The 25994-nt window shown below is 37.7% G+C and overlaps 1 protein-coding gene across 2 annotated transcripts in view; it reads right to left on the bottom strand.

The window, feature by feature from the left end:
• The window catches only part of ACSL3 (acyl-CoA synthetase long chain family member 3), a 64058-nt gene that overhangs the window by 28949 nt on the left and 9115 nt on the right, over positions 1 to 25994 (bottom strand). The window contains exons 2-3 of one of the 2 annotated variants that reach the window (XM_036913927.2): positions 14724 to 14787; positions 147 to 564 (exon numbers count right to left, since the gene is read on the bottom strand). In XM_036913927.2, coding sequence (XP_036769822.1) covers positions 147 to 524 — 378 coding nt within the window. In that variant the 5' untranslated portion in view covers positions 525 to 564; positions 14724 to 14787. Of the gene's footprint in view, positions 1 to 146; positions 565 to 14723; positions 14788 to 25994 lie in introns of those variants that run through there. The other variant, XM_036913945.2, reaches the window with a different exon arrangement.

Here is a 25994-nt window from a genome sequence, read left to right on the forward strand (position 1 = left end):
TAGAGCAGTCTAGTTTCCTTCCTACATTGTTTCTCCTGCCACTTCAGTGAATTCCAATAGCAGCAGGTCAGGCTTGTCCGCTGCCACCATTTCTAAGAGTACATTTTGTTCAGAGAGAATTCAAAGGCAGCGAAAGATCATCTTACCTTTTTAAATATTTTTCCATTTGGTTGTACTTCATCTTCCTCATTTAAAATTTCACGTGTTCCCAAGAGTCTTTTGTCCTTAAATTTGTTTTTTGCATACATAAAAACTTTATCTAGTGTATCACATCCAGGGTATAACACAGAGGCCAAACTATCCAAACTGTTAACAGATCTGTATGCAGATTCAGGTTTTGAATTTACAGGCTTTGCTTTAATTCGATTTGATTTTTCTTGTCTCTTGTCAGACAAAAAATAGTAAGGGATGTATGTTAAAATAGTATAAAGTGATACTATAAAATGTATGAAATATAAAAGAACGGGGTTGATGGTCTGTTTCAGCTTCATGGCAGATGGTTTTGAAGATACGTGGCTATTCATAAGGGCTCAAAATGTAGAATTAACAGATTTCCGTAAGAATCTAGAAGGAAGAAGAAAGGAAGATATTAATTCAAAAACATTTTTAAATAATTCTAAAGAAAAATTCTTAGTAGGCAAATGATTTTTTTTCCCATCAAGCAGCAGCTATTATATTGGACCCAAACAATATCCTATCATCTCCTGCTTTTGTAAAAGACTCATCTGTACCGTATCTATTAAAAATGTAATTACCACAGAAAAGTTTCCACATTATTCTATTAACAGAATGTTTCCAACCTAACCCCACGCATCTACAAAAACTTCCTAGTAGTGGGAAAGAAGCAAGACAGAAGACCTATAGTTAAGAGGGGTCAGAGGAAGAAGCACCCATTTTGGAACTATAATGAGTTGGAGGATGAGAACATGTAGGAAATCTCCAAATCAAGTTCAAGGACAGAAAACTTTGGAAGGAAACCAGTGCTAAGACCAAGGAGAGGAAAATCCCACTGGAAAGACCAATAAACCAGGAGAATTTGGAGAGGGCAGTTTCATGAGAGCCAAGGAATAAGTGTTCAGTGGTATCAAAGGCAGCCTAGATGTACCAGCCACAAATCATTAGGCATTTAATTTGTCTACAGCATTTTGAAAAAACTAGGTAAAATAAAAAACCTTTGGCTAATTCCATTCTATTAAGTAGCTATGGAGAAATCTGGAGAAACCAGTCAAAGGTACTTTATTATTTTGCCACATCTTAGAACCAGTATTACCTTTCAGCAACTAAACTTTAACAGTTGATCTGTTAATCTTTTCCTTTATAGCTTCTTCTAGGTTTCTACTCTAGTTTAAGAAGGCCTCATACATCCCAGGGTTAAACTAATCATCTCATATTTTTTTTCTAGTATTTGCATAATTTTTACATTTAAATCTTTAGTCAACATAGAGCTTGTTTTTGTAAATTTTGTAAGGAAGAAAGCTAGACAACTAATTTCCTCTTTCAGATGAACTGCCTGAACTTCTTATTACATAAACTACCCTTCTTCTCAATCAATCAAAATGTCATCTTCAATAATAAGATCTCAATTGCTCCTGTTTCTAGATGCTATTCTGTTTCTTAGATCCATTTGTCTACTGCTTTGCTGTACTCCAAATATAGTAGTTACAGGAGGAAGACACTGATTAACATTATACATTACATATAGTCAACAAAGTTAAGGATTGAAGTACAAATCAAAGCCCCAATAAGATGAGACCAAAAAAAACAACAACAAAAAAAAAAACACGACGACATAACATAACAAGTATTGGCAAGGATGTGGCGACTGGAACTTATGTTTTGCTGGTGGGCATGTAAAATGGTGCAGCCAGTACTGAAAACAGGATAGCACTTTCTCAAAAAATTCAACATAGAAAGTACCGTACAATCCAGTAATTCCACTCCTGGGTATATTTCCAAAAGACCTGAATACAGGGACTCAGACAGACATTTTGATATTACACAAAAGTTCATAGTAGCACTATTCATAATAGCCAGAAGGCAGAAACAACACAAATCCCCACTGATGGGTAAATGGATAAACAAAATGTGGTAGAGCCACACAACTCAGTATTATTCAACCTTAAAAAGAAATGAAGTTGTGACACATTCCACATGTATGGACCTTGAAAACATTACACTAAGTGAAGTAAGGCAGACACAAAAGGGCAAATATTGTATGAGTTTACTAATATGAGATACCTAAAACAGGCAAATTCATAGAAACAGAAAGTAGAATAGTGTTTGCCACAGGCTGAGGGGAAGGAGAATGGAGAGTTCTGGGTAACAGACACAGAGTTTGGAATGATGGGAAAGTTGTGTAGATGATGGTGACAGTTGCTCAACAAAGTGAACATACTTAATGTCACTTAAAGATGATTCCAGTGATAAATCTTGCTGTGCACATTTTATCAGAATAAAAAAAAATTTTTTTAAGATGAGGACTGAGCAGATACTGGATTTGACAGTGTGAAGTTCACTGTTGACACTGAAATGAGTTGTGATAAGGATCCAGCCTAACTGGAGAAGAGTTCAGGAAAATAGGAAGAGCACTCTAAAGAGGAAAAGAGAAACAGACAATAGGACAGGACAGAGAGATTCTTTTGTTTTAAAGAAAAGAGATAACATAGCTTGTCAGCGCACTGCAGGCTATGACCCAGTAGTGGAAATAGAGGATTATAGAGAAGATCGTCAAATTCTGGGGCAAGAGAGAGGGTGGGATGGAGTATCCAAGAGGAAGAGTTTGGCCTTAGACAGGAACGGGGCACAGATGCATGTGGGTGCTAGAAGTGGTCATGGGAGTTAAGTGAATGATCCTCTTCTGGGTGCTTCTATTTCCTGAGGACTAGGAAGAAAAATCATGGCTGAGAGGGAGGAAAAAAGGATGGCATTAGGAAATCAAGGAGAAAGAAAGTATGAAACAGTCATCCAGGAGAACACGAGAGTGAAGTAAGTAGAAGACAGGTATCACCGGGCAGCTCAAAAGGCCCACTTGAGGTTAGTGGTCAGGGATGTAGCGTAGGATCAATCAGGATGGTTGCGTGCATTACAGTCAAGTTTCAGCTGGTGGAACACAGGAATTAGGCAGAGCTGAATTACTCAAGAATAAGGTTTTACCAGAACAAAATGGGGGCAGCGGGGGTGGGGGGAATTAAGACTATTTCCAAGGGAGTGGTTATAGTAACTAATCAGGGAATTGGAAGTTGAGGAAGTCAAGAAGGGCGTGAAGAGGGAAAGGGTTTGTGAAAAAAGGAGATAGGATCAATGGAATTAGATCCTGGTTTGAGCTACAGAATTACTGGGAGCTGAGGGGCTCAAAGGGAGTAATAAGCTACAATCACAGAAGACAATGGTCTGAGTGGACTACTGGAAATTGCCATTTTAAAGGGCATGTAGTTACTATTCATCAGGAGGCCTCGGGCAGGGCAGGGGTAGGGTGGCATGGGCAGATAGCAATGGCAGACTGGAACATTAAATCATTTAAGGACAGGAAGTCAAGGAACTTTAAGACCACGGGACTGGAAAGATTTAAACGACTAAGAATCACAACAGGATTGCAGTGAAGTCACAAAGGTCTTAAGCTCCAGGAGTTAAGGCATGGGAGGATAGATGACTATAAGGGGTAGTAGTAAGCAGTACAGTCCGAAGGCAAAGACTGGAGGACATGTGTTGTTTAGGGGCCAAAACCTGTGTTAAAGTAACCAGATTAGGCCCAACATGGAGCTGCACATGCAAAGCCCCATGTCAGCAAACCAAAACTTACCTAAGTTGCTATGCTCAGCTCCCCAAGAAAAGGAAGACCTAAATCAGCCAATCAGCATGTGGCTGCTCAGCACAAATCACTGGACCTGGCTCCAAGGGGTCATTTTGCTCCATATAAGGAAAGGAACCCTGCTTTCACTGATCACCAAATGTCCAGTGTACCTGCCTTGTTCCTGCCCACTTTGATCTATAAAAATCTCTTCCCTTGTACAACTCTTTGGAGCTCCCTTCCATCTGCTAGATTAGATGTTGCCTGACTGATGAATCACTGAATAAATCCTAGTAGATCATAAACTGGAAAATTTTAACCACTTGTGTGATCACAAGTCCAATCGCATGCCCAAATGGGCAAGTTGCAATGGGAAAGTGCTCAGGAGACAGAGATAAAGACAGGGAGACACTGCATGAAGGTTTACTGGAACTTACATATGGGCAGATGGTTGAACAAGACTGCACACCGCTATCATGGACAGAGAGGTAACTGCTTATGTGGGGTGAGAGGACAAAGACTAATAAATACATGCCACAAGGGTACATGATTTACAACTACACTATGCATTCTTCTAGAAGGGATTATTCTCGTGCAACCAACGCCCCAAGGAACAAAACCTTGGTCAGAGGGGTCTGCATTCCAACAAGATTTTGCGATCAATAAAGGCAGGTCTGGGTTTGGTGAAATTCTGGCAATTAACATACCCTATACTTAGTATACTGCCAGAAGGAGGGGGACGTAGTGACACATGGTTATTCTGGGACAAAGGTTACATGTGGGCAGTGCTTGTCCCCACACAACTGAAAACAGAAGATGGTGTGAATCCACCAACGAATGTCTTAAAAACTTGGACATCCACAATATGAATGATTAGGCAGCCATTAAAAAACAAGTTATAGGTACACGTAACTGACTTGGAGGGACTAACGTGTACCCTGCCAATTCTCGATGACAGCTTTATGCCTGAATATAGAAAATGGCACAGACAAGTCAAGGCTTTTAAGCAATTATCTCTAAATACTTAAATGCAGCTTTAATGGGTCAAAATACACTTATTTTCCACCACAAAAACTATAATAACTTCTACCTTTACTACACACTAAGAACGGCTAGTTAAAATAACAAAATAAGTCAAGTTTAACACTAAAAGAAAATTATCCTTATTTATACAATGACAGATGAGCAAACAATCTTAAAATGTGGAAGTGTAGGATTATAACTAACTTAGTTCGAACACCTGAAATGTTTTTAAACCATTCTAGGTAAACGGTCAACTTCATTACTCAAAGTTATTTACATCTTACATCATTTTAATTAGCAGTTGATTTAAATCACAATGATCAAGTTTAAGGATAATCTTTCCCTGTATGGCCTCTATTATTTGAGGCACACAGGAGAAGCAGGGAGGGAAGGGGGGATTTTGTGTAACTGTTATGAAAACTGTGTGAAATGGAGATGAATGCCCACCTATAAAATCACCCTCATATAATATACTTCACGGTATATTAAATTCTTCTGTTAGGATAAAATTTTACGTTTTAAATTGTTGACTTAAGGGTATATTAAATTCTTCTGTTAAGATAAAATTTTATGTTTTAAATTGATGAAGAGTATTATTAATTTTATCATACAACCTGTATTAATTCCCCACTTTTCCTTAAATGTTAAAAAAAAAAAATAAGAAGCTACAAATACTCATATGAAAAGCTTCCAGAGGCATGTGTTTTAGTAAAAGGAAAAAAATATACATACCTGAATTTATTGGTTGCGGGGAGGTGAATATATAGGTTGCCATTATGTTCACACTAATATACTAAATGGTCCTACCTGCTTAGACCTGATTGCAGCTATATAAACAGAGAAACTTTAAAAAGCTCTGTAGGTTCAGGAGAGACACAACATAGTAATATCTCAATCTGTTATGGGTTGAACTTACTCGCTGTGGTTCTTGTCCCCGCTGCAACAAAGAATTGAAAGGCAGACACAGTAGCAAAGCAGAATGAAAGTTTTATTTGAACACATTCTAAGGGAGGAGTGGGCCAGAGACAAGGTAGACAAAGGCAGGAAAGGAAGCTCACTAAACTCCTGCTTAGCACTGGGCAAACCCCTTGCTAACTCCTAAGTCCAGGGTCACCTGGCTTCTACTGTCTGCTTGAATCTGCATGGCATGGAAACTAAGTCTCTACTACCCCAGGATTTGGAGTAGCCAGAGAGCACTGGACAGAATGAGATTATGTTCTGAGAACTTCTCAAAGGCAGAGAAAAGAGATTTTCAGGAAGCTACTAAAGAGAATGATCATACAGCTGCAGTCTTGTCCAGGTTGCCCAGGCGACAGGAACTTGCAGGCTAAAATTAGAGCTCTCAGCAGCTTTTCTCTACTTACTTGGAGTAGAACAGAGAGTGACACACTTGGAGAAAGGGGTGTGTGAGCAACCTCAGTGAGGAGGAACACTTAAAGAGTATAGGGTCTGAGGTTTTACAGGGCCTTTTGGGTAAGGGTCAGCATAAGGCAAAATGTATACAAGTGATTCATAATTCCTTTGATGTTTTGTCTTAAGAATAGGGTTATTTAGGTGACTGTGTTGGTCCAATTTGGGCATTCTTCATTCATTCACATAGGTTCATTTACACTTTGGAGGTCTATCTCCTGTCCTGGTTACAAAGTTACTTAATTAAGGGGCTGGAAGAAGAGGAAGAACAGCGAATAGATTAAGTTAAAGAAACTGGGCCTTTTTCACAGGCTAAGTAGATTTTCCATGGCATGACTCTTCTTATTTCTCTGCTCTTCAATACTTCAACTAATTAACTCTGTGAGTCTTTTCTGGCTCTCTGGTTTTATTTGGTTAACTCTTTGAGTCCTTTTTAGTGGGCTCTACCAGCCTTATTCTTTCTCCACTCGTTCGTATCTTGTCTTTCTGCCTAACAAATCCATTAACCTCCACAAACTGAACAATGAATGGAAATGGAGTCACACTCAGAATCTAAGACTTTTGCAAAGCCAACAGTAGGGAGGAGGTCAATAAACCATTACATTCACTCTGCTAATACAGTTGGGTCTATTATGCCCCCCTACCAACCCCCATCAAGAAACAGTGTGTGAAAATTCAACTTCCAAAGTAGGGGAGCAACCCCCAACACCTGGGAATTGTCCTACAACCCCTGGGAGCAGAGTTCCCCTGGAAATATAAAGGAAGGTGAGAAAATGCTCTGAGTGGGTAACCTTATTGTCCACAGATCAGTTCTTACTGGGTCGATCTTGCCCCCAACCCAATCTGATTTCCTCCTCCATGTTTTCCTTGCAGCCTGCAACACCCAAACATGCATCAGAACCGTATTAACAGCTCAAATCTGGGGCTGGGGGTGAGTTAGAATACAGCTTGGCATTTTTATCTCTAATGAAGTACAAGTGGACTGCACAGCAATGGACATCAAGCAATCTGTATTTGCTAGCATGAATGTGCCTAGAGTTTTTCACCAAGCTTAAAATAAACTGGAAGCAATTCTCAGTATCAACAAGCAGCACTATGTAGGCAGCTTTTATATTATCCCATTTAGTTGTCATAAAGACCCAATTTCAAACAAATGCCCAAAGGCATTGAGAGCTGAGAGATGAAGGTGGAATTTTAATCTACAGATTTGACTACAAAGCCCACCCAAACTTTTTCACTCCTCCACGTTCCCTAAAGTCTAGGGTTAAAAACTTTGTTAGTTTTAAAAAGGGGGAAAGGGGATGAACAGGCAAGAAAGATAAGTCTTTCACTACTTTAGAGACTCTGTTTTCCACAACTCACAGTCCCATACATTCCACAGAAACCAAAAGAGTCCCTGGTAAGTTATCCAAATTACTTATTTTGAAATAAGCTGGAGTCAAGACGGACAGAAAGATTTCCTTCCCAGAATTAGGCTCTAATGAGCTGTAATGGAAAATGTAACCAGCAACTATGATTTGCTGTACGGAAAGAGTTTCTTTAGAGGTGGAACTCTGGGCCTGATGAACATGTTTGCTTCCCTGCTTCCGAAGGCTAAAACCATAAAAAAATATGAAAAATACATATCTGGCTCAGGGAGAATGATTTTAAAATATTGTCTCTATGCATGGCTGCCACAAAACAAAAAGAGACGCAGCTGTCAGAAAGCTTAATTCCTGCAAATAACAACATTCAAAAGCTATTTTATTCTGTTGTCTCAGCACTGCATAATACAGTGGTGTGATTTTCACTATTCCTTCACTGAAGGAAAGGCAAAGGATTTTCCTTTCGAAAACTCTAAATATTAACACAATCCTTAACAACTCTGAAAATGTCAACTCTGACTCCACAGTCGTCACTGCCCTATGGATAAGATTATGTGGCTGAAAATCAGGATCACTAATCCACGTTAAGTACTTTCTTACTACAACAAAATAAAAAAGTCAAAAAATTCCGGACCAGGAAGTCTATAAAATACATAACTTAGAGGACTGAGTTACATCACCATCTGAATTAGATAAATTTTCAATTCACAATTAAGAAATCTGATGAGAAAATAATAGTTTGGTCTTCTTCTTTTTAAGAAAACTTATTATATTTGTATTTATTCTAACCTCAGAAAATGAAATTTTAGCCTTAAAGACATACTGGAAGGGAAGGCGAATGGGAGAAAGGGAAAAGGGTAGAAAGGGAGGGAAGGAGGAGGGAGGAAATTCAACAAGTCTCTGACATAAAATATTTAAATTAACAACTGAGAAGTGGCTGAACAGAGCCAACTAAAATCTTCAGTTATCCACTGAAATTTTTAAGCTTTTTCAATCTTTTTATTACAATAGTTGAAATAACAGTCGGACTCTTGAGTATTTTCTTTGAACCACAAGTATAATCCCTGTTCTCCCCTAACCCTGACTGAGGGACTTTTTTAAAATCTAATTTTATTCCTTTTTCCTTTTCTAGATGAAGACAGATAGCTTGGAGAAAAAAAAAAAAATGCTGGGTCTTGGCATAAAATCAAATAGGAAACAGAGAAATTAGGCAAGGGAATTTATATTCCAGTCTGATACAGAACAGACATTTTTAAATACAAACATGCACAAGAATATGTGCACACATACACACACATCTCAGCTCTGCACCAATTACTATGAGACCTTGTCCAACTCAATAAATCTTAATTCGCTTACCACTAATGTTGGTAGAATTAAACTAGACCTATTTTAAGGCTATTCTACTGATGACAAGGGCTCCCACGTAGATTTTAGAAGTCCTGTTTTTAGAAGTCCTGTTTTTAGAAGTCCTGACAACCATCAAACAATGAAGATTTAAATGACCTAGGGAACCCATTTCTGTCCTCTAGATAAGGTACCTTTCCCCTTTGGCACCAGTGAGTAGGGAAAGAGCTCCCAGCCTGGGAAAAAAAATAAACAACAACAAAGAGCAAAAAACACTCAAAGATTTTTCCCTGTATCTGTCATCATTTATCTAATACACAAAATTTTTAATGAGGTGAAATGAAAGGACTCTGGAAAAAACACAGAGGCATAAAGGGTACTTAGTTTAGCTGGTTTTGCACAAAATTCTGTTCATGCAAAGCTTCAAAACAGACTGGTTACTTGTTTTATGTATGTACTTTATATGATCCACTGAAGGTCCTCCATTCGCAATTCTGGCTTGATTGCATATAAGAAATGTTCAGTAGACTTGCTCCTTTTAAAACTATGGTAATAAGCTCTGGTCTTGATACTGGCCTCCCGTTTACTCACTGTGAACATGGGACAAGTACCTTAATATCCCCGAGCTTCAGGTACACTGTAAAACCAGGCTAAAAATAAATACCTCACAAAACTCCCCTTAGGAACAAACAAGGAAAGTAGGTGAAAGCACTCTACATAAACTGAAAAATACCATGTATGTTAGGCAGTTTAAATTTAGTTATTTACACAAAATTATGTACATGAACACTCCACTTATTCTGAATATACTGAAGTCAATTCAACTGTATTCTTACTGAAAGCTTATGCTACAGAGCCAAACAGACTGAGTTCGACACCAGACTCCACTACTTACTAAATGTCACCTTAGGTAAATTACCTTCTTAGCCTCAGTGTTCTCATTTTTAAATCGGATCTGTATATCTGTATCATAAGACTTCTGTGAGTATGAACATTGAAGAATGTAATGTTTGCCTCACAAAAGCACTCAAATCTCAGCTACTACGATCATCATTGATTCATGTTTAATACATTTAAGATTTTAAAGGTTAGAAGAGGCTGAAATCATACATCCATCCAGGAAGTCCCTTATAAAATAACAGTAAGCAAAAGGAATACTGATACTTAAAACATCCTGTATTTGGAATTGGTACTATTCCATCTAGCATTCCTAGAAAGAGAGACAGTTTTGGGGGACTTCAGTTAGATGACTACAGATTTCTACTTAAGAAAATACATATATTAAGACTATTTTTTTCTCACGTCTAGTATTTCATGCTAAGATTTGTGACAAAGAATGGCTGAGTCCCACTTTCTGGATCCCACTCCAGTCCCAAAGGGAGAAGGTAAATGTGAAATACATGTAACTCAGGACCAACTCTGTTCAATTCAACTTCCACAGCCTCCACACATCTCACAGATGATTCTCAACAAAGTTCCCTAGCTATCAAGGTTGTCACAGGCTTAGGTGGGCCCTTAACAACCTCATGCCAGACAACCCCCGACAGATACATACAGACACACACACACACACACACACACACGTTCAAGGTTCTGGATCAATTTTGTCTCAATTTCCTCATCTATGGAAAAACCCATTCCTATTCTGCTTTCTATCTCTCAAGATACCCCCTTCTTTCTATTATTATATCAAAAGCAGCAATATGAAATTCTCTACATAGAAATACAGCTTTTTATATTACAATTTTGTTCAAGGCTGAGACACTAAAGGGGAACAGGGGAATGGCATGTTCATTCAACCATTACATTACCCAAATGGTAGGGCCAAGAAACTAAACCCTAGCAGCCCTACTTAGTAACACTATCTTGATATATTTGTCAGTATGTACTAACTAGCCAAGAACTGAATGCCTTAAAACACTGCTGTGATCATTACTGATTCGTATCTAAATACATTTAAGATTTTAAAAGCTAGAAAAGGCTGAAATCATAGACTCATCCATGAAGTCCCTTATAAAATAATAGTAAACAAAAAGAATAATGATACTTAACATATCTCGTACTTGAAATTGGCACTTTGATTTAGCAGCCCTAGTAAGCTGCCAGTTTGGGAGATTTCTTTCTTCAGTTAGATGACTACACATTAAACACTGAATAAGACTAGTTACTCCTTTGGTACTATTCCTTATTAATTCCAATCATCTACAAAATGGTTAATAAGAGCCAACTTTATAAATACTTCAGGAGAACATAAACTATTAGATTATATAATGACATCAACCTGGCTGGTTGGTACCTGAGGGTCTTAATTCCAACTCCGTCCAGCTAAACACTGTAGTATTGACATGAACCTACAATAAGGACAGTGAACAGACAGCCTAATTTTTAAGTGAAGGTTGTGTTAGTTGGATTAACAATTTCACTTTTGAACTTACTGTTTTTCTTCCCTAGAGTAATATTTAAAAATTAAGTAAAATTAAAAGGCCAGAGGCTAAATGTAATAGTTCCAAACTATTACAAAATATCTCAGGAGACGTAAATATGCTGATGTTGAGTGAAGTAAATTTTCTTCTTCAGGTAAATTTGGCCATTGAGAACATAAAGAGATTAAATGGTCTAAATTCAGATTTTCAATATAATTTTTAAATGCTAAATCAATTTGTAAGTAAGAACTATAATAGCTTAGAATCATTTTGTAATCTAAGTCTATCGAAAACTACCCAATCTAAGTCTGTACCTTTCTCTTAATTTCTAGGATTTATAAATTGTTCAGTAAGATTCCTTAGACATTCCCTTATCTTTTCCTTCCCCAAAGCCCTTATCTGTATGTCGACATATCAGTTAAAAATGCTTAAGGAAAAGTGAGTAACATATATAATTAAGAGTTTTAAGGATGTTGTGGAAATACAGGATAAATTACCTGCATCGCAACTAACATACCAACTTTACTTTTGTACTATGTAAAAATTTAATGCCATAGTTAATAAGGCTTAAACATACTTCCTTTAGTCAATAATCTTTAATTGTATTTTATTTTATTCATATAATCTTATTTAATTTTTCCTTTTTCAATTCTTTACATAAAATACTTTCTCTTTCCATAAATTCTTATTTTACTGCTAATAAAGCTTTTTTTAAACAACAGGTTCAGAAGTCAAAGCTACTAATAAGATAAAGTGGAGTCTTCCCTCTCCTCTTCTCCATTCTCCAGTATGTCCCATTTTCTGGTCTTTGTCACTTTTCTCCTGGTTCAAGAACTAGATTGTGTTTTGAAAATAGAAGGCACAAGAAAAAAGAACTTACCACCTTCAGTAACTAAGAGAAAACCTTTGGCCTGATCCTAAGACAACTTTTCCTGATAAGCCACAACCTGCTGTGGCTCCCTGCCCTTCCAGAGTTCCATCCAGGGCATCCTCAAATAGAAATGAGAATGTTCCGAATAATTTCTCTCTACAACATGGCTACAGGCATAGCTAACACCTTCTGCTACCATCTGAACATAGAACACTGAATCATCAAGATGAGTAAGTCATAAAGACCATCAAAATTTGTCTACTCTATAAATACTTAAGTATGAACCACTAGAATCATGAATATAATGCACTTTTTTTAAAATAATACAATTGAACATAAGGAAAAGAGAAAAAACTTGCTGTGAATCTGTAACAAATCTAAAACACTATATAATACTATAATTATACCTCAACTTAATTAATACATAATTCTATTTGTTAATATTCTTTCAAATTCTTCATGTTATTTTTAGATGGACTATTAACATTAAAATAAAACTCCATCATCAAAATCTTCTTCAGATTTTTTAAAGAGTTTAAAATGTTTCAACCTAACAATTACACAAAGGACATGTTCATATGTGAATGTTTGATTTTTAAACCATTTACGTTACAGGACTTTTGAATATGGACAATTTCCAAATGTTTTAGCATTCAAGACACTGGGTTTCCCAAATAGTCTCTGAAATTGTCTTGACTTCATAATGCAGTTAACCTATATAAAATGACAAATTTCTTTTCCCTTTTTGGGGTATGTGAGGGTATACTGCTGAATATGCAGTAAATTATCTTTATAATTACATTAAAAATCTCAACTGTGTTCATCAATTCTGAGCTAGAAATTCAAATTTTGGGGTTTCTATTACTTACTAATCAATCACTAAAAGAACTTTGTAGAAAAGTACTGTGTTCCAATATATTAGGTCACTTCCAAGCATTCTTCATTTGACACATATGTCACTCAAAGGAACACTTTACAAAAGTGAAGCAAGCACACCAACAGGCAAAGCATACTCCTTTTCCATCACACCCCTTCGTTAAAAGATGGTAACCTTGGGTATTCCCATGAAAGGTCTGGAAGGACACGCTCTAAATTGTAAGGGGTAATCCCTGGCAGAAGTATCAAGGGGACAGAAAAGTTGCCCTTTTACACATTCCTATAATGTTTACAGTTTTTTAAATAACATTATTTGTGTAACCTGCTTTTTAAAATTAAGTAGAAAACAAAGATCAGTAATTCAATGGATATGGGCAAAGATTTTTAAATGGTCTTAATCATGTCAACAATCTTAACTCTGATAAAAATGCTTATTGTTTTTATATTCTCAAAGCACTTAACCAACGTGGACTGTTCTGTCCTATCTATATCTATTTACTGGAGAAGTTCTATCCAATTTTACTTTCACTTCTCAGAATGCTAAAAACTTGTCAGTTGATCCTTAAGTTCTTACCCCAAAACTTCAAACTAACGCACTTCGGAGGCCTTACTAAGAAAGAATAAAAGTGCTATATTTTACCCCATGACAACTGTAATTTAATTAACATGCAGAACCTGCTCTAAGTTAACAAAAAGTGTACTGCTGTTTTCCTGGCCTTAAACCTGTAACTTCTGTTTAAAAAGTCCAGTAAGAAATGTTAACACAAATTGAAAGTGACTATCACATGTTGAAATGGTAATACCAGTGTAATGAGTGCTAAACTTTTCAAAATAAAGAGGCTTCTGAGTACAAAGTCTTACAAAGATACTGAATGGTTTACAGGATTCTTCATTTAATGTGCCCTCTTGTGTCATTATGATGACATGCAGCTTCTGTGATGGACGCTGTGGAGGGACGGAATCTAGTGTGTAACTGAAGGGGCTGGTCTTCAAGTGAGATGTTCTAGCCACTAGACAGGAGAGGAGCATATGTAGCAGAGATGCTGGCTGGCAGGTAAATGTTGTGGTATAATTTACAGAATTTGCGTTTTCTCAGTAAAATAGGAAGCAAGGTTAGGCTGAATGAGGATGGATGAACAGGTATAGATTTGAAGAAAGAAAATTCTTAGGTTTCTCTAAGAAGTTGGGATAATAGACCGTGAATACACAGATCTCTTCATGTCATTAAATACATTCATTTTTAACGGCTGCTCACAATTCTGTTTTATGGGTGAAACTATGGTTGTATAATTTTTAACCAATTTCCTGTTCTTGAACATTTAAATTGTTTCCAATTTCTTACTAGTATAAATAAAATGGAATATACACACACAAAAAAAGGAAGAAATTCAAATTGAGGAAACTGAATATTGGTGAATAACAAAGCTTTTGTTCCAACGGGTTTATATGGAATTAAAACTAGTATGAAAACTGTCTTCTCATAACTTTCATGATTCTACAGTCACAGAATGGGAAGATTTAAAAATTTTTTTCTTTGATAGTTTAGTCTCACTTGGTTTTAGCTTAATACATTTTTTGCAAATGATAGAAATATTTTGTAATTATAAAAACTACACATTTACCAGTTGACAATGGTAGGAGATAGCAGTGCCAGTGCCTTCGCTGTATGTCTCTTGGTTACAATACCTGTCAAAACAAACACAGGAAGAGAAACGTTACTTGTGATCTGCTTAATCAGAATCAAATATCAACATCTGCCTGGAGATTTTTCTACTATCAAACCTCACAGGAATATTTCTGTTCAGTTCTTCTAAAAACACCTCTATCACACCAGCGAATGACATTCCATCATTTAACCTTTCACCAAAAAGACATATTACACACACTATACAACAATTAGAATGGCAAATTCCAAAACAAATCACCAAACACTGGCAAGAAAGGAGAGAGAGTAACAGGCACTCCCTGCTGCTGGGAATGCAGAATGGTGCAGCCACTCTGGAGGGCAGTTTGGCAGCTTCTTACAGCAAAACATACTCAGACCATTTGACCCAGTGACTGAGCTCCTTGATATACACCCAAATAGAGCTGTAAATTTATGTCTGCAGAAAAAAACTGCCCATGAGTGTTTACTGCTTTATTCATCACTGTAAAAACTTGGCAGTAATCAAGGTATCTTTCAGTAGATGAAGGGATGAATTGTGGTAGATCCACACAATTCAGTGTTATTCAGTGCTGTAAAAAAAAAAAGAGCTATCAAGCCATGAAGAGGAACCCTAAATGCGTATGACTAAGTGAAAGAAGTCGATCTGAAAAGGCTATATACTCTGTGATTCAAACTATATGACATCCTGGAAAAGGAAAAGGCCTTTGAGACAGTATTTAGACTACCGACAAAGCTGCCAAGGGTTAAGGAGGCAAGTGGGATGAACAGATAGAGGAGGACTTTAAGGGCGGTGGAACTACTGTGTATGATACTATAATGGTAGATACATGTTGTTCTGTATTTGTCAAAACCCATGGAATGTACAACACCAAATGCAAACCCTAATTTAACTAAGGATTTGAGTGACAATGGTGTGTGAAGGCAGGTTCAGAAGGTGTAGTAAATGTACTGCCCTAGTGCGAGATGTTGCTAGTGGGGAGGCTGTGCATGTGGGGGGGAAAGGGGCATATAGAAAATCACTATATCCTCTGCTCAGTTTTGTCATGAACCTGAAATTTTTCTAAAAAGTAAAGGTAATTTTTTTTTAAGAAAAAGGTACATTCAAACTGGAGGACATTATGCTCAGTGAAATAAGCCAGGCGGAGAAAGACAAGTACCAAATGATTTCCCTCATTTGTGGAGCAAAACAACAAAGCAAAACTGAAGGAACAAAATAGCAGCAGACTCAGAGACTCCAAGAAGGAACTAGTGGTTACCAAAGGGGAGGGAGGGAGAAGGGGATTGAGGGGTATTATGTTTAGTACACATGGTGTGGGGGTTCACGGGGCGAACAGTGTAGCACAGAGAAGGCACATAGTGGATCTGTGGCATCTTACTACACTGATGGACAGTGACTGCATTGGCGTATGGGTGGGGACTTGATAACATGGGTAAATGTAGTAACCACATTGTTTTTTCATGTGAAACCTTCATAAGAGTGTATATCAATAATACCTTAATAAAAAAAATTTTTTTTTAAAGTACATCCAAAACTTTTTAAAAAAGTATATTGAGTCACTCACTCATGATGATGGTCAAGAAGAATTACTAAGATTTGTAAATAGTATTTTACAGTGTATACAACATTTTTATATATTATTTCAATGATTTTTCTCGATCACTTGTGCAGCAGATAGGTTAGCTGTCATTATTGTCATTTAAAAATATATACTAAATTCAGGTCAAATTCAGAGCTAGTAAGTAGAGCTAACAATTATTTTGAATCAAAATTCACTGTCTCAATATTAATTTCCTTATTCTCTGCAAGGCAGCCAGATACCAAAAAAAAAAAAGGACAAGATTTAAAAAAACAAAGAATAAGTCTTAAACCCACATGTACCTGTGCAGCCCCAGAAGGAGGGGGTTCCCCGCCCAAAGCAAGTTCCCTATGAATTCCCCGAGACTGAATAAAGGCAAGGTGGGGGCAAAGGCGATACCACGTTTATTCTCACAGTGGTGGTCAAAGAGAGCTCCACCGGGCTCCCCAGGCCAGCTACACATTCTGCTCCCCAGCATGAGCTTAATCCTCCAGGCAGCAGGTCTCAGTCTCTCCTAGCTCCCTGCTCCCACGCTGGGGTTTAGTTCCCCAGGAGTACTGGGGTTCCATGGCTCCCTCTGCTCTCCCAAGCCATGTTCACATGATTGACCAGCCACTCTGTCCCCGGTAAGCATCCCACAAATGTACACACATGCTCTTATTATACACATAATGGATGCTATTAAGGTCAGGCGAGATCCCTGGTCAGAAAGTTCCATTTTCCCACAATCTGGGTTCCCTGCTGTTTCTTATCAACTATGACTCCAGACAGGTTCACCTATTCATTCATCCACCTATCCATCTGTCCCATCTAGGGAGAAGAACTCTTATAAACTTATTTGTTTTCTCCTCATATATAAATGAGAAAAATAATATTAACAATACAAATCTATAATATTTGAATTTCTATTTAAAAAAGATAAGTAACTCAATAGAAAAGCTGTGCTACATATAGTCAGAAAAAAATCCAAATGTCTGTTAACTATGAAAAAAATGGTAAACCCCACTAGTTATCAAGAAAATACAAAATAAAAAAATGTCATGTTACCACACTGGATTTTTGTTTAATGAAAAAATATATCACAAACATTGGCAAGGATATAGGAAACGAGACAGCTCTTGGCGCTACTGGGGAAGGCCAGCCACCTTGTAAAGTGATTTGGCAGCACCCAGCAAAAGCGGAATGTAAATTGCTATCACCTAGCAAATCCCTTCTGAGAAATTTGCCCCAGAGAAACTCTGGCACATGTACACAATTACTTTACCCTGTTTTGTCTTGTTAATTGGTCCAACATAAAAGGTCCTAGTATTCGACTGGCTCTCGATAAATGCTGCAATCTCCTTAACAAATAATAACTGTCTACTCGGCTACATACGTAATGATTCTCATTCTGTGAATGAGCCCTCAATTCTTGAAAAGTTTCTACTCCGGTGGTAGAGACAGACAAGACAAGCCGTTTTGACATGGCAAAAACTACAGAGGTACATAGACTGTATTAGGAACACTGGCAAATGAAGTCTTCTGTCGAAGCGGAAGAGAAGACTGAGGAAGGCTGACCCAGAGTTGAGCTGTTCATGTATTTCTGGCCAAGCAGACAAGGAGAGAGGGATCTTGCAGTTGAGGACTTGCATAAGGCTGACAAATGACCCTGTTAAAAAGAAACATACAGGCCCAACATGGTGTCATTCTGTTAGGCCAAGTCACCAAGGCAGGGGCTAATACTTAGACCCAATTAGTTTTAACTTCCCCCAGAAATGTAATTAGTCAGGAATTTTCTGGTCAACATCATCTATAAGATAATCTGTCTCATGAGCCTTCTCCATCTTCCATAAGGATGGGTAATCTGCATTATAAATTCCCCTTCTCTTTCCCCATAAAAGAAAGTGACCTTACCTGAAACAACCCTTCCTTTTCTTTTGCAAATAACTTTGACTCACCTATCTGTCTATTTTTCACAATTAAAAACCTATTTTGTGGACTAACAGTTACCAAAGGGAAAGGGACTGGGGAGGATGGGTGGGAAGGGAGGGAGAAGGGGGGAGAAGAAAGAGGGCCTTACGATTAGCATGTATAATGGGGGGGGCACGGGGAGGGCTGTGCAACACAGAGAAGACAAGCAGTGATTTTTATAGCATCTTACTATGCTGATGGACAGTGACTAATGGGGTATGTGGAGGGGACTTGGTGAAGGGGGGAGTCTAGTAAACATAATGTTCCTCATGTAACTGTAGATTAATGATACCAAAAAAAAACCTACTTTGTACTAAAAAACCTTCCATTTTGTACAATTCTTCAGAATCTCTCTACTTGCTAGAGGGATGCTGACCAATTCATGAATCGCTTAATGAAGCCAATTGGATCTTTAAATTTTGTTTGTTTGTTTGTTTTTGCTTTTAGATTCTTTTTTTGTTGTTGTTGTTGTTGAAGGGTAGTTGACAACAGTATTACATTACATTAGTTTCAGGTGTACAACACAGTGATTCAACATTTATATACATGATAATTCTAGGTACCAGCTATCACCATACCAAGTTGTTACAATATTTTGACTATATTCCTTATGCTATACATTACATCCCGGTTACTTATTTATTTTACAATTGGAAGTGTGTTTATATATATATATATATATATATATATATATTTTTGGTGAGGGCATCTCTCATATTTATTGATCAAATAGTTGTTAACAACAATAAATTTCTGTATAGGGGGGTCAATACTCAATGCACAATCATTAATCCACCCCAAGCCTAATTTTCGTCAGTCTCCAACCTTCTGATGCATAACGAACAAATTCTTACATGGAATACAAATTCTTACATAGTGAATAAGTTACATGGTGAACAGTGCAAGGGCAGTCATCACAGAAGCTTTCGGTTTTGTTCATGCATTATGAACTATACACAGTCAGTTCAAATATGAATATTCATTTGATTTTTAAACTTGATTTATATGTGGATACCACATTTCTCTATTATTATTATTTTTAATAAAATGCTGAAGTGGTAGGTAGATACGAGATAAAGGTAGAAAACAGAGTTTAGTGTTGTAAGAGAGCAAATGTAGATGATCAGGTGTGTGCCTGTAGACTATGTGTTAATCCGAGCTAGACGAGGGCAATAAACATCCATGTATGCAGAAGATTTCTCTCAGAACATGAGGGGGGAGGTTCTAAGCCTCACCTCTGCTGCTCCCCATTTTCTCACCAGATGGCCCCCTGCAACTGTGCCTGTCTTAGGTTGTTCCTCCCTTGAGGAATCTTACCCGTCTCTGGCTAACCAGTCATCTTCCGGGGCCATACAGGGAAATGTTAAGTTGGTAAGTGAGAGAGAAGCCTTATTGTTTGAAAAGGTTAGCTTTTTACTTCTTTGCATATTTATGCCCTGTGGCTTCTATGCCCAGCATTTGTCTTGAGGTGTCTTTACCACTTGGAAGAATTATGATACTTGGTAAATTCGACATGTGGCACGAGTTCTATTTAAAGGTTGTGATTAGGTAGGAAGAAGAAAAGCTACAGAAGTAGCAGCCAGAAGAAAACCTGGGAAGATTGATTATTTCTTTGACATATCTTCTTGTAGAGTAACTTCAGCATGGATAGGTTTTAAACTACTAATTAAATTGTGCACACACATTAACATAATAGGAATATAGTTTCCTAACCAAAGCATACCTGTAATTACCAGCCATCTCCAGTGAAACCAAGAAAACCAGTTAGGCACCTTAGGCATTTGTGAAAACTTATCTATGATATGGTGGATATTGTCCGACTGAACTTAAACAGTCTGAGAGAATTCAGATAAACTAGAACAACCCATTCCTGGGGACTGTTCATATCCCATATGTTCTTTTAACAATAAATAGTCTGTGGTTGTAAGATTTTGGAGTGCTACAATTTGCACTTCTCCTAATTCTTGGTTGAGTTCCAACAGTATAGATCCAGTCCAATTTTTTGTTTTACTGTATGCACTGGATCTTTAAATTTACTTGGATGATTTTTGTTTTTTAAAAAACCCAAAAACATTAGGACATAATCCCTGGAATGTGCAAACCTTACTTGAGGAAAGGGTCTTTGCAGATGTGATTAAATTAAGGATCTAAAGATGAAGAGACAATCCTGGATTATCCAGGGGGCCCTAAATGCCAAAAAAATCCTTAAAACAGAGGCAGGGGGAGATGTGACACACGAAGGAGAAGGCAATGTGAAGTCAGAGCACAGAGATATGAAGATGCTGGCCTGAAGCCTGGTGTGACACCCTAAACGCAGGAGTCACAGGAGCTTAAGAGGTAATTAACAGATTCTTCTCTAGCGCAGCTGGAGGGAGCACAGTCCTAGCAACACCCTGGTTTCAGCCCAGTAATGCTGATTCAAGCTTGTAGCATCTACTACTCTAAGACAACTTCTGTTGCTTTAAGCCACCAGATATTGTGTTACAGCAGCTCTAAGGAACAAATGCAGCACCTCACTGTCATTGCCCTGTATGCTATGATCTAAATTTTATAATCTATTTAACAAGAGCTATATTCCACAAGTTAAAGACTTAGTCCCACAAATTTAAACCCCATTTGCTAATCCCAAATAACGGCTGACTATAAACCGGAAAATCCCACAGTCCCCCCCAACAGGTTCAATAATGTGCCAGAATGGCTCACAGAACTCAGAAACATGCTTTATATGTATACCAGTTTATTATAAAGGATACAACCCAGAAACAGCCAAATGGAAGAAATGCACATAGCAAGAGATTGGGGGTTTGGGGAGGACAACACAGAAGAGCTTCTCAACACTCTCTAGGTGCACCAACCACCTTCCTGGCACCTGCATGTATTCACCAACCTGGAAGCTTACTGAATCTCACAGCTGAAGAGTTTTTACAGAGATCAATGTCCAGCTTTACACTGCTCCCTACAAGAGGTCAGTGGGTGGAGCTCAAAATTCAAACCTCTAATCCCTTGGTCTTTCTAGTGACCAACCCTATCCTGAGATATCTGGGGACCCCACCCAAAGTCCCTGTATTAGCATAAACTCAGACTGTGATCAAAAGCTCTTATGAATAACAAAAGACTGCTATCACTCAGGGAATTTCATGGGGTTTTAGCTCTGTGCCAAGCATTGGGGCAAAAATCAAATATACTTTTGTATTATACCACAGGAGTCTATTACCATTCTCTATAATAATGGCTTAAGTGGGAGGGAAAGGTGTGATGATGTCGGTACACATTTCTTTTTTTAAAATATTATGTAAGAAAAGCAAATAATTATTAACTTTAAAAGGAATTACCTACTAAGAACCAAATGAACACTTAATAAAAGTAATTTATCAGAAATCAATAGCAAACACCATACGCAAAAGTAATTTCCATTAAAGCCAGGAACAAGACAAGAAGACTGGCTATAAGCCCAAGTGCTGTACTGGTAATGAGGCTCTAAGCCCTGTAACTTACTAGCCACGTGCAGCTACTGAGCACTTCAAGTATGGTAGGTCCAAACCGGAATGTGCTCTAAATGGAAAACATATGGAACTGCAAAGACCTAGTTTGAAAAACAGAATGTAAAACATCTGATTAATAATTTTTATACTGGTTATATGCTGAAATGGTATTATTTTGGATCAGGCAGATATGTTCTAAGACCCCAGTGGATGCCTGAAACTGCAGAGTACCGAACCCTATATATCCTGTTTTTTCCTATACATACATACCCACGATAAAGTTTTAGTTAATAAATTATGCACAATAAGAGAGTAACAATAACTAGTAAAAGAGAACAAATATGACAACATACTGTAATAAAGTTATGTGACTATGTCCTTTCTCTCAAAATGTGTCACTATGCTGTACTCACCCTTCTTGTGATGAGAGGAGGGAGGGCAATGATACAGGCACTGCGATGCAATGCGTGTTAACCTGCTACTGACCTCACAGTATGTCACAGGAGGGTCACCTGCTTCCCAAGCCGGAAGGTAGGTAGCTGAGACCACAGAAAGCAAAACCAAAGATGGGGGGACAATTCTGTGTTGATTAAATAAAGCATATCAAAGTGACCTGTTTCTTTTCACTTGATTTAATATGCTTACAAGAAATCTTAAACTATATATATGGCTCACATTTGTGCTCTCATTTCTTTGAACTGCAGTCTAGCAAGTGCAATGATGAGAAAAAGAAATGAGGATGAACACTGGAAAAGGAGACAAAAATCATTTGCAGATAATTGGGTGTCTGACAAGAAAATCTGTTAAGATTCATTTGAAAACTATCCAACCAGAGGGAGAATTCACTAATGTATTTGGATGTTAGATAAATAATAAAAATTGAGTCTTCCTATGTACTAGTAATGACCAATCAGAAAATAGGAAAAAGACCTTAGACACAACAGCAAAAGCAACTTTAAAATACTTCATGTACACAATACCTTATGTAAACATTTGTATGTATGTACAAAATGCTGACAGACACTAAAACACCTACATATATGGAAAGACAAGACTAGTTCCTAAGTAGAAAGAATAAACATAACTCTGCCAAAATTAACCTATAAACCAAATACAATCCCAATCAAAATCCTATTAGGACTTTGTTACTTATTTATTTCATATGATTACTCAGATATTAATTCCAAAATTCACCAAGAAGAAAATTCTTTAAGATTAGCTAATAAAGCTTTAAAAAAAGAATACTTAGTGCATGCTTGACCTAGTAGATGTCAAACCAACACTACCTGTTCTGGTACAGAATTTTAAAACCAGAGGTATTCACAGTGTTTTTGTGTTTGACAATGGTAGCATTTGGGAATAGTGGATAAAAGTAGTTTATGCAGCATGAAAGAAAAATCATAACTGGGCCAATGACTGAATTTAAGTCCTGGGAAGATAAGGAGCAGATCCCTGAAGCAAGCAACAGCCTAACAATACCTCTCTTCCACAGCTCGCTTGTCCCAAAAGAGATTTGTTCCTAAATCTTTTTTCTGACTGCAAAACAATCTTCAGGGCTATCGGTGGCCTGCACTGACTGCACTGCCTGCATTGCCTGGCCTACGACTGTCGGGGAGAGAAGCACTGTGTGATAAACTGGATGATGCCACTTCACCGCCGTCTCTAACCCAAGCGGAGCAGGGCAAACGTGCGCACCTCACAGCCTATGATCAGTGAGGCCTGTGCCAAAAATACAGACATGCTGGTTCAATATTCCTCCAGAACTTAGAACTGAGATTGAAAGAACTGGAGAGAATTAAAATAAGCTGAGGACTGCCAAAGTAAGCTTGTCCTTCAGGACTCAGTGGAAGCCTCTGCATGAAGTCTCCTTGGTCCCACAGACAGAGCTACACCAATCCAGTGCTGACTCTTCTCCACTCCTACCTCAAAGAGGCATGAATGAGCACGAAGAATCACAAGTAGCTTGGGATAGCAGGAACACAGAAAAGATGAGGGAATGAAAGATGAAACTGGAAAACAGAAACATTTTGCAGATAGAATAAGGTTAGGTTTTTCAACCAGATTTGCTTTTTTGTAACGATTCCTTGGGTCAACATAGAAAACCAACCAGAAGGGATTCCAGGTCGTAGTTACTACAACAGCCCAAGGGAAGGATGAATAGGTATACAGTTTAGGGCAATAGAAAAAGCAGCAGGAACAACTACAGCGTCTTTTCTTAGGTAAAACCAATAGGATATGGGGTGATATGAAGATTAATCTTTGGTAAATTAATGTCAACACTTCTAGAATGTTGGATGACTTGCAATAAATATGAGGAATATAGGAGGAAGAGCAGATACGTATGAAAGGGCATGAGTACAGGGTTGGATATTAAGCTCGTGGGAGCGACAGGATAAGAGATAATCAGTATATTGTCAGAAACACAGCATTGGGGCTCCTGACAGAGCTGAAGATGTAGATTTTACAGTCATCGCTGACTCTATCCAAATGAGAATAGAAACCATGGAATCCCTCAAAAATAGTATACTCAGTTAAAAAATAAAAGGATTAATGACACAGTATAAAAAGGTAGAAGAAACCAACAGCAGTGTCCTAGAAGCCAAAGGCAGACAAGAGGGCCAATGAGGACACTGTCAGGAGTCCCAAAGGCTACAATGAAAGCGACAGTGGCTATGACATTAAAGTACAGCTGACCCTTGAACAGCACAGGTTTGAACTGCACGAGTCCACTTCCATGCAGTTTTTTTTCCAATAAATATACTGGAAGATTTTCTGGAAATTTGCAATAATTTGAAAAAAATCTTCTCTAGCTTACTTTCTTGTAAAAATACGGTATACACTGTACCATACAAAATAAGTTAATCCACTGTTTATGCTATTGGTAAGGCTTCTAGTCAACAGTAGGCTATCAGTAGTTAAGTTTGGGGGGGGGGTCAAAAGTTATACACAGATTGGATTTTCAACTGTGCAGAGGTGGGCACCTAACCAACTGTAGTTCTCAACTGTACAGCAAGCAGTTGGCCTAGCTTAAGACAATCCGTCACATTTTGGTACCTTCTTCATCACATGATTTTTAAATTATATTTGTCCCTATTATTCAACCAGCCAGCTATTCAAATGCACATTTTCTCAACAAGTCTACTGTTTTGGAATTCCTCAGCTCCTGCTAGTAAGTATAACCAGTCATTTTGGTTCCTGGCTCTCCTCCTGATATTATGCTCAAGAGGTCCAGAGTCAAGGGCAGTAGACAAAGAGCCCGGACCAACTGCAGAGACTTTTCTGAGCTAAAATGAATAGGATATGCGGTGATGTGAGATTAATCTATGAAGATTCAACTCAGTTGAATAAACACTTACTGAGAGTCTCATGGCCATTACTGTGCTAGGGGGCAAAGATGCAAAGATTGAGTCACTCGCTATCTTCTGTATGCCACGCATTGCATTTACATCAGTGAATAAAATACAAACATCCCTGTTCTCATAAAGCTTTCTAATGGAGGTATATATTAAGCATCACTACTCTCCCTTAAGGAGCCAAAAATAATAATTATGTTTTATACTTACATAAAAAGAAAAGATAGCAAACATTATTATTTCATGAAGCAATTTGAACTTAGTAATAAGACAACACAAAATGTAATCAATCACCTAGAATTAAACATGCCTGTCCTCTCGCACTATAGAATATGAATAAACACTATTAAACCAAATAATAGATACAATCAGCTATCAGTTATCTGTGGGTAAACAAACTATCCATGCATCAAGAACAATTTCCTAATACTGACTCATGTTTCTGGGTTATGTTCCATCCAAATTTCTACCATGTATGGGTTATGTTTCATCCAAATCTCTAACACATGATATGGCACAAGATATATGCAGTTTAAGACTTCTAAAAAACTAACTGCAATCCTTACACATGCCAGTTTTACTATGTCTACCATTTTTCAAACGAACCTACAGACGTGCTCCCTAAATCCAATACCCTTCAATTCATTTCCCAGAGCCAATTAACTTAAGCTCTTCAACCCCATCCCAAACTCAATTCATCTGTAAAGCGGAACCCCCCCCAACTAATAAGACATGCATGGGCCTGGCTAGCTTTTTATCTCTGAACTTTAAGGATCACAACAGGCACCTCTTGGTAAAATCTGCTGGCATTCCAAATGTGTGTACCTTCAATATTACACACATGTAACATTGTTCTGTCATACTG

Source organism: Manis pentadactyla, chromosome 6 (assembly GCF_030020395.1).
Source record: "Manis pentadactyla isolate mManPen7 chromosome 6, mManPen7.hap1, whole genome shotgun sequence".
Taxonomy (NCBI): Eukaryota; Metazoa; Chordata; class Mammalia; order Pholidota; family Manidae; genus Manis; species Manis pentadactyla.